The sequence below is a fragment of the Dendroctonus ponderosae genome, unplaced genomic scaffold (assembly GCF_020466585.1).
Source record: "Dendroctonus ponderosae isolate FM_Combo_2020 unplaced genomic scaffold, Dpon_F_20191213v2 Dpon_F_20191213_6, whole genome shotgun sequence".
Lineage (NCBI taxonomy): Eukaryota > Metazoa > Arthropoda > Insecta > Coleoptera > Curculionidae > Dendroctonus > Dendroctonus ponderosae.
Window position 1 is genome coordinate 2,725,903 of NW_026018814.1, and position 7,923 is coordinate 2,733,825.

Genomic DNA, 7,923 nt, shown 5'->3' on the forward strand with positions numbered 1-7,923 from the left:
ACGTATTTTGATTGATAAATAGAGACAATAAATGACTGAAACCCAGGAATGAATTTGATTTGGAATTAAAACACAGTCAGGAAAGTATATACAATTAAATATGTATCGTTCATACTCAAGACAACCCTATTGTAATAATAAATTTATTTGGAATGTTATAGTAACAAGTCGTTATACAATATTTACAACAGTACTCAAGCTGTGAATATTCACTAAACCCCAATCACTTTGCATAATAAACCATAAGTGCGCACACTAAACGAAACCATAAACGAATACTGAATCCAGCTAATACTTAACTAAGTAAAACATCCTTATTGCTAAGCCGCAAATGCGCACAAATCCAAAAAACATGTTACATCAAAGTATTAATGATTCTACAACATCCTCAATCTGATTCCTTTTGCAAAAACCGCATGTCCGTGAAGTATACTGGTAATAATACTAAAAGTTCATAGATAATATATTGCTAGTTGAATGATGAAAAAGTGATAAATTAAATAAATACGTAAAAAATAATACTCGACTTGCACTTGTCGCTGCCCATAACAATAGCTGTTAATGTTACTAAACAAACAAAAACACTGCATACCGAGTGTCCCCGATTTTCATAGACAATGAATTCGCAAAAGAATATATTGGAAATATTGTTATAATTCTGGGACACCCGCTATAGCAGAACCCAACCACTCACTGTATTTCTGGACGTTCTACGTGAAGCAAATACTAAGTGCCTACGCAAAATCAATCGATTAAAATGCAGGATTAATAAATAAATAAAATTAAACAAAACCAATATCATGCAGAAATTGTGACGATCTTTCTAGAGCAAAAACGGTTCGTTCTATGTACAAATGCGAAAAAGTCCTAAAAGTCGGCAGTTTACAACATTCATACATTTTGTTCAACGAATATTTACAAGCGCTTTTCGCATTTACTCGTTAAATCAAGTATTCCGTAACGTAATCCACTCATCTGGGTGATTAATTATTTGTCGCCGGCTAAACGGATGATTAAGTATTCTTGCAACAAATCAATTCACTTGAGGAAATAATAGTAGAGCAGCAACAAAACTTACAAGATAATCTGCTCCTTTAGTCATTTACGGTGTGAAGTCCGATTTCTGGGGGCTAGAAAGTCCAGGTCCGGAACAGAGACGTTCGACATTGCAGTGTTCTTGCCCAGGTATGAACTCGGGGCCTTTTTCACTTGCTTCTGCCCACTAGAGCCACTCTGCATAACATGAGGTGTGGAGTTGCTCCAGCCAGGAAACTGATTAGGCTGATGCGGCTTCGCTGTGGACTGATGAGACACGAAGTCGCTCCACTCATCGTCTTCTGTGCTAGATTTCAAGCTATTCGACGCTTGCGGCTGATAGCTATTGAAGCCGCCGTATGCCTGACTTGCGAACTGATTGCTGATAATAGACGGTTGGTAAACGTGGTTGAATTGAACTTGAGTTTGCGGATACACCTTGTTCTTCTGGGGCACCTTATTCGATAAGTTCAACGGCATATTAGACGATAGTTTGGTTTGCATTAAACCGTTTGGAGTTATCACAGGAATGGGTTGCTTTGTTGGATGAACCGTGCCCAAATTCAGCACCGACAAGGGCAAATCGGGAGTGGAACTGCGCTCTTTTTCCACCTTCAGCTTGTGAATGGGGGATGCGTTTTGAACCGAAACGAAATCCGACCACTCCTCATCCTCAACCTTTTGAGTGGGTTTTGAAGTCGGCTTTGTACTGGATAGGGGTTTGGAAACAGCCCCTGCTTCTTTTGGAGGTTCTTGCTGTTGGGTGCGGGCATATCCTAGAGCTTCGAACCTGCTGATTTCGTCTTCAGTTACACCAGGATCCGGCCAGCTGATCGAGGCAACATTTCGGCCCTTAACAATCGATGGCTTTAAAGGCTCCAAAAGGGATAAAGCAGCAGGAGCTTTGGAGGGTTCGCTTTTGACTGCATTGGCGCAATTCGGCACTGAAAATGTAAACTCTCCAAACTCGTCCTCTGCAGCTGCAACTTTGCCAACAGCCACCACAGCCGGTTTATGTTCACCACTGGCCTCTTCCTCAGAGCATTTTACAACTACTTTGCTTTCCTGATTCACTATGGGGTGCGGTTGAAGCACAGCTACAGCCTTGACTGTTAAACTGTTCACAGTGTCTGAAATCTGACTAGCTTGGCTTTCAGCGACAATCATTTGAAAATCATCAAACTCCTCTTCGCCCTCAACAAATTGTCGCTCTTTCCGGATCAGTTCCGGAGTTACTATGGTAGGCTCCAACCAGCTGACGATATCGGTGTCTTCACTTTTGCCAGGCGCCTTGTTGGAGATGTGAGTTTCTCTTAAAATAATACTGTGCCCATGTGAAGCAGTCTGGTTAACTGGCGGCAGATGCGACACAAAATCATCAAAATCATTCAGCTGCACTTCCACCGCCGGCTTTACATCCAAATCAGTTTGGGGAGTTTGCTTGTTCGACTCGATTGAACCACACTTGGACTCTTTCAGTTCCAAAATATCGCCGATAGTGGAAGCAGTTGGGGCGCTGCTGGGTTCCTTGACGGGTAAAGCTAAAGAAAACATGCACATAACAATCGCCCGTCTATGTTCCAGCTTAAGCAAATAATACTTACATTGCAACCAGGACTCCCAACTAAGTAACTCTTTATTTGGGGAAGGGATATGGCTTGATAAAGGAGTGCTGGTCAAGCAAGGAGCGTCCAGATGGGCTCCGAACTGGTCTAGATCAAGCAGCATGGAGCAAGAGGAGACTTTGCATTTTGAAAAGGATTTGAAAGTACGCAAGGACAATTAAAAGGAGCGTCCCGAGAAAGCATGAAAAAATGTTCGTTTTCAATAAATAAAACCATCGCACAAAGCCTTATTTCTCAAAAGCCGAATGTAAACTTATGGAAAAACTTACATGCAATTGGTTTCATCAAAGGTACGTCTCCGATCTTCGAACCATCCGCAGTTGCAGACTCTTTGGCAGTCCTGGACCTACTAAGATCCTTTATGGACATGGGAGTGAGTATTTCTGACTTGATTGGCTCTAACGGTTGTACGCTTAAACTGGAGGCGAATCGGGGCATCGCGGGGTTCCACCCTGGTCCAAACATCTGCGAAAAACATTTGTGCTGAAAAAATTAATGAAATCGCTTCACTTGTTCAATCACTTACAATGTTTCTTGAATCGATGTTGAGTGACTTGAGCAGCAGCTTTTGGCTAGCTGATTTCGTCCAGTGATAAGATAGCGCGTGAGTGTCGGTGATGTTTTTGATCTGGTTGAAAATCTCATCATCAGCTTCTAAGCCGCCGAAGGTAAAATCCGGTTGCGGCTGTTCCAGCGGAGGAAACATCTCCTGTACAATTTGGGTAGCTTTTTCTAGCGCCTCTGTCTCGTTTAGTAACAGTATTTTCCCATCTGCTCCATCTAACTGACTTTCAGGCTCTATGGTAGTTGTGGCAAAATCTCCAAACTCATCTTCCGCATCAGTTGAGCAGGAGAAACTGTCGAAGTTGGCAAACTCAGGTATGCCAGCGCCAGTTTCTTTGCCCGCTTGCGGTGTGACAAAATCACAAAATTCATCATCTTCAGGAGTTTCGATTGGTTTTGCTGGCAATGAATCAAAATTCGCGAAAAAATCCGTATTTGATTCCTGACTGTTTTCTAATGCACTACTCTGAAAATCCTCAAAATCACTATCAGCATATTTAATTGGAGACTGAGGCGCTTCTACATCGTTAGCCAACTGAGGGCAATTTTGTTTTTCAGGGCCTGGTGAGGGAGAACCAGGACTTGCTTCACAAAGCCCATTTTCTGTTGACTTTGCTGAAGCTTGGGGATGTTCAAATCTCAGACTGTTTGGTGGAATCTGTTGATGTAGGGCGCTAGATGTGTCCCCTAGTTGATCACCCGGTTTCAACCCTTCAAGGACTTCTGCGGTATTTCCTGAAATATCCGAGCTGGAGCTGCTGCGGACGTCAACTCCATTTGCGATTACTGATGACGTTGGTTCACTTAAATCCGTAGGATTATTAATTGGCAAATTTTCTGCTAGTGTTGAAGGTGCCGGGTGGTCCTTAAAATGCTCACTACTTAACTTAATAATTTCACTTTGACTGGAGAAGGTTTCTTCTTTATCACAGTTGGTTTCAATAATTTCCTCTGTTTTATTCAGTTGGATAGCATCCTTATTGACTGAAAGGGCATTGAATAATTGATCAGAACGTAACGGTATCTCACTAGTTTCATTAATAGCGTTTTTCCTCTTATCATGAAAATCTTTTGAGGTATCTAGTTCTGGTATTTGCTCTACTCTACTTGGTTTACTGTTACTATTAAAGTCAGTGATTTCGGGTGGCATCCTATCAAAGACAAAGGGCTCGACGGGAAGTTGTAGCGGAGATCCTGGAGGAGAACAACCTGCAATGTAATAAAGAATGGTTATGAAGTTTCCAGATTAAACGGTATTTAGAAAGTTTCCCAACTAAGGGCTATTGATCTTTACCATCGTCGCAATCAAATGAAACATTGTTGGTACCAATAAAATCTCCAAATTCATCTTCATCATGTTCATCAACATCTGGAGGTGGTGGAGGTGTATCACTTAGCAGTGGAGGAATTATGTTAGACATCTGTTAATAAATGCTGCTGTAAATTAACAACCAACACAGATAGAACAGGGGAAAACTACTGGGTGAAAGAAACTGGATTGCCATCTACCCGCTTGCCCAATTACAACTTACCAGAAACAACAAGTGGATTTAGTCGCAATGGCCAATTAAAATTATTAAAAATATGTATCAACTATAGTATATTATTTACAAAATAAGAATACTTTGTTTGAAAAGGCCTAACATCTGTGTTTATTTATCACAATCTGACACTGACGTTTCAGTAGCCATATTGAATTTTTCGTTCATTTTCTTCTTCTCTGCAGACAATGCGTGATTTCGTAAGATTAGAAGATTAATGCATCTGAAAAAGTGCTTTCGAGAGAGATGATCATTTAATATTTCCCGAGGGAGAGAGAGACAGAAATAGAAAAGCCACATATAGTTTTAGGTAAAATTGCAGTAATTTTGCGGATAATTTCTGTAATTTAAACATATGTCAATACGAAAATTGTTATTTTAGGCAATTTCTTGGTACTCTATTGTTAAAACTTGTAAATATTTTTACTGCGTTTATTTACCTTTTTTTTTCTTTCTTTTAAATTTTACGTTGAAATTGATATTTGAAATTATTTGACTACAGCTAAAATTTAATTTTCTTCTTCAGTCTAAATCACAGAATATACCCCCTAGGGGTATGTTCTGTGATCTGAATTTTGAAATCGACCAAACAAAACCATAACCTCACTGAAAGCTGCCAGACAAAAGAGCAGTAATCAGTGTTGAAAATTATCTAATTTCGTGATATATTAGCGCCAGTTTAGTCGCCGTGTGATTTAAAAAGATGAACCCGATCTTGCTAAACAAACAGCTAAAGGAGAACATGAATGATTTGACTGAATATCGCAAAGACCTCGAAAGTTGGGGCGAAGAAATGAAGCTAAAGGAACAGACGAGTCGCAGCGACCGGTCCAAGGTAAGTTAACAGAGGTGATTAGGGGAATTCCGGGCATTTTTACGACTTAAAATCTTATAGAAAGTAAAGTTCCAAACGCCAGCTGAGACTAAAAAGAAACCACAAGTACAAGCAGCGCCAAAGACACGTGCAACAGACTACAGTAAATGGGAGAAATATGACGCTGATTTGGAGTGCGAGCTGCTCGAACATGATTGCGAGGAAGACTCGGAACTATCTGATGAGGTTGAGAATAGTGCGTGGGATCAGGCCATAACACTGAAGGAAAAGGTATTTACATGTAATGGTCAGTTTGGAGCATCAGAGCAGGGCCAATGCCACTTTTCACTGTGGTAAAACAGCCTTCAGATTAGTTCTAAAGGGCCGTTTTCACTGGTCCTTCACTGTCTTTGCTCCAATCCCGGTTTCGTTTGCATTATTTCCCAGCAAATTTACATCAGGGTTATTTTCAGGGCAATGTGCACGTTAAATCAAAAGAATGGGACAGAGCAATTAATTGCTACACCAAAGCAATTAATTTATACTCGTATGATCCGGTATTTTATGCTAATAGAGCGCTGTGCTACTTGAAGAAAAACAGGTAACCGATATACACAGTTGTAACTAAAAAACCCTACTAACTGTGGGTTTCAGTTTCATTGCTGCAGAAGAAGATTCCACGTTGTCTTTGAGGCTGGATGGCACCTACGTGAAAGCCCTACTGCGACGAGCAGCTGCAAGAGAAGGCCTTGGAAAGCCACTACAGGCCGCTGAGGATTGGTTGAGTGTGCTTCAACTGGAACCGAAGAACAAGGAAGCAACATTGGCTCTAAAGAAAAACAGACAAAAGCGCGGATTATCGACAACGGATAGTCAACTTTCCGAAGAAATGCGCGTGTCGCAGTTTGCTGCCTCCAGAAATAAAACGCTACAATCCAAACCAACAGTTGCCATTAAACAAACGAACACTGCTAAAGCAGAAAAAGATATAACAAAGAAAGTCGATACATCCGATTGGCCTGACCCTGGTTGCGAAATTATTCCAGTCAAGGCAATCAATAAGCCCCCACATTTACGATCAGAGAAGCCGTTGAAGAGAATTAAAGTCCTAGAAATAAACAGTTTATCATCGCCATCGGTTAAAATTGAAGAAAGATCAGACGAAGCATCTAGCGCTGTTAAAAAACATGTCATCGAGCACATCCAGCCCGACTTCAAGGGAGCAGGCGAACCAATGAAGCCAATTTCAGCGTTTCAGAAAAGTCGGAAACAAGCCAAGGATACTGCTTGGCCTAGAAATAATGCTGAGACTAGTAGTATTTTAAGAAGCGATGATCTGGTGATAGTCGAAAAAAAAGCTCAAGAAAATAATATAAAAGGCGTTGAAAATGGTTGCAAAGAACCCAAGAAAACAAGCCAGTCTGAGAAGGAAATTGTCCTTCCCAAGTCATCCGTCCAGTTCAACGTCGCCTGGCAAAGAGAGAAAGATCTTTGCGAAAAGTACAAATATCTAAAGCTAATCGGCTCGCAAACGTTCCGCACCGTATTCACCGAGTCTCTGCTAGAATCGGGAACTTTTAGTGAAATATTGAAGGTTTTATCAATCAATTTCATCGCGAAGGAAGACAATGTCTACGACTTTCTCCTTGCCCTGTCCCAAGTGAAGAGATTTGCAACCCTTGTTATGCTGATGGACTCAGCGGATAAAGAGTGTAAGTATAGAATAGCTTAGAATAGGCTTATTATTAACCGTTTTTTTCAGGCCTATCGAAACTGGACACATATTTACGAGAGAAAAACGTCACTCCAATTAAGGAAGTTGATGATTTAATGCGGAAATACTGTATGTAAAATCCGATAGTTCATAATCAATTGCTTAACTGTTCTTCAGTTTACCTACCGAATTCTTATACTAAAGGTTTGAACATTGTTGATTATTGTGAATATAAATGTTACTTTTTAATGCAATGTTTATACTGGTGTGTTTTATAAATTAAAAAATGTTTTATACCAATGTTGAGAGCTCCCAATACTACGTTTCGTAGAAAATTTGCTGTATTAAATCGGAATGGTTTTCGGAAACATGCGGTTTTATATTTGGTTTTAGAAAATAACTTGAATTCAAGACAAGAATCATTAGTTAAGCTCCAAAAAAGAAACTAAGCGCTTCGGAACACGCAGACGAGCAGACGCAAGTCCGGTAATATCCTGATAACTGAAGGTGTGTTTGCAGCGAAACACCCCTATGCTACATAATAAAGCAGTCTACTGTGGAAAACCTGACCATTTAAAGTTAAAAACTGAGCAAAAAAGTTGAAAGTGGCAAATCTGAGCAGTCCCTACT

The 7,923-nt window shown here is 40.4% G+C and overlaps 2 protein-coding genes across 4 annotated transcripts; one reads left to right on the top strand and one right to left on the bottom strand.

Annotated features, from left to right (window-relative positions):
• Positions 1-129: 129 nt before the first annotated feature.
• On the bottom strand, positions 130-4,939 carry LOC109536244. Of its 3 annotated transcripts, none has more exons than XM_048667346.1 (6): positions 4,757-4,939; positions 4,519-4,661; positions 3,187-4,433; positions 2,930-3,125; positions 2,640-2,747; positions 130-2,576 (listed from the first exon to the last, which is right to left on the bottom strand). In XM_048667346.1, the coding sequence occupies exons 2-6, from the start codon at positions 4,643-4,645 to the stop codon at positions 1,099-1,101; spliced, it is 3,156 nt and encodes a 1,051-aa protein (XP_048523303.1). In that variant the 5' UTR covers positions 4,646-4,661; positions 4,757-4,939; the 3' UTR covers positions 130-1,098. The 3 variants fall into 3 exon arrangements, with proteins under 3 accessions (XP_048523303.1, XP_048523302.1, XP_019757920.1); XM_048667345.1 differs by having other exon boundaries at positions 2,640-2,777; XM_019902361.2 differs by lacking the exon at positions 2,640-2,747 and having other exon boundaries at positions 4,757-4,938.
• A 402-nt stretch (positions 4,940-5,341) lies between these two features.
• On the top strand, positions 5,342-7,542 carry LOC109536247 (RNA polymerase II-associated protein 3). Its single transcript, XM_019902367.2, has 5 exons — positions 5,342-5,600; positions 5,661-5,870; positions 6,053-6,180; positions 6,234-7,291; positions 7,342-7,542. The coding sequence occupies exons 1-5, from the start codon at positions 5,469-5,471 to the stop codon at positions 7,428-7,430; spliced, it is 1,617 nt and encodes a 538-aa protein (XP_019757926.2). The 5' UTR covers positions 5,342-5,468; the 3' UTR covers positions 7,431-7,542.
• The last annotated feature ends 381 nt before the right edge of the window (positions 7,543-7,923 follow it).

Excerpts from the sequence above, each read along its gene's own strand:
- LOC109536244 (XM_048667345.1), bottom strand. The coding sequence starts at position 4,645 with ATGTCTAACATAATTCCTCCACTGCTAAGTGATACACCTCCACCACCT. Across the intron at positions 3,126-3,186 it reads ACATCGATTCAAGAAACATT|ATGTTTGGACCAGGGTGGAA; the intron begins GTAAGTGATTGA and ends TGTTTTTCGCAG. Across the intron at positions 2,577-2,639 it reads TTGGGAGTCCTGGTTGCAAT|CTTTACCCGTCAAGGAACCC; the intron begins GTAAGTATTATT and ends TGTTTTCTTTAG.
- LOC109536247 (XM_019902367.2), top strand. The coding sequence starts at position 5,469 with ATGAACCCGATCTTGCTAAACAAACAGCTAAAGGAGAACATGAATGAT. Across the intron at positions 6,181-6,233 it reads TGCTACTTGAAGAAAAACAG|TTTCATTGCTGCAGAAGAAG; the intron begins GTAACCGATATA and ends TGTGGGTTTCAG. Across the intron at positions 7,292-7,341 it reads GGACTCAGCGGATAAAGAGT|GCCTATCGAAACTGGACACA; the intron begins GTAAGTATAGAA and ends CGTTTTTTTCAG.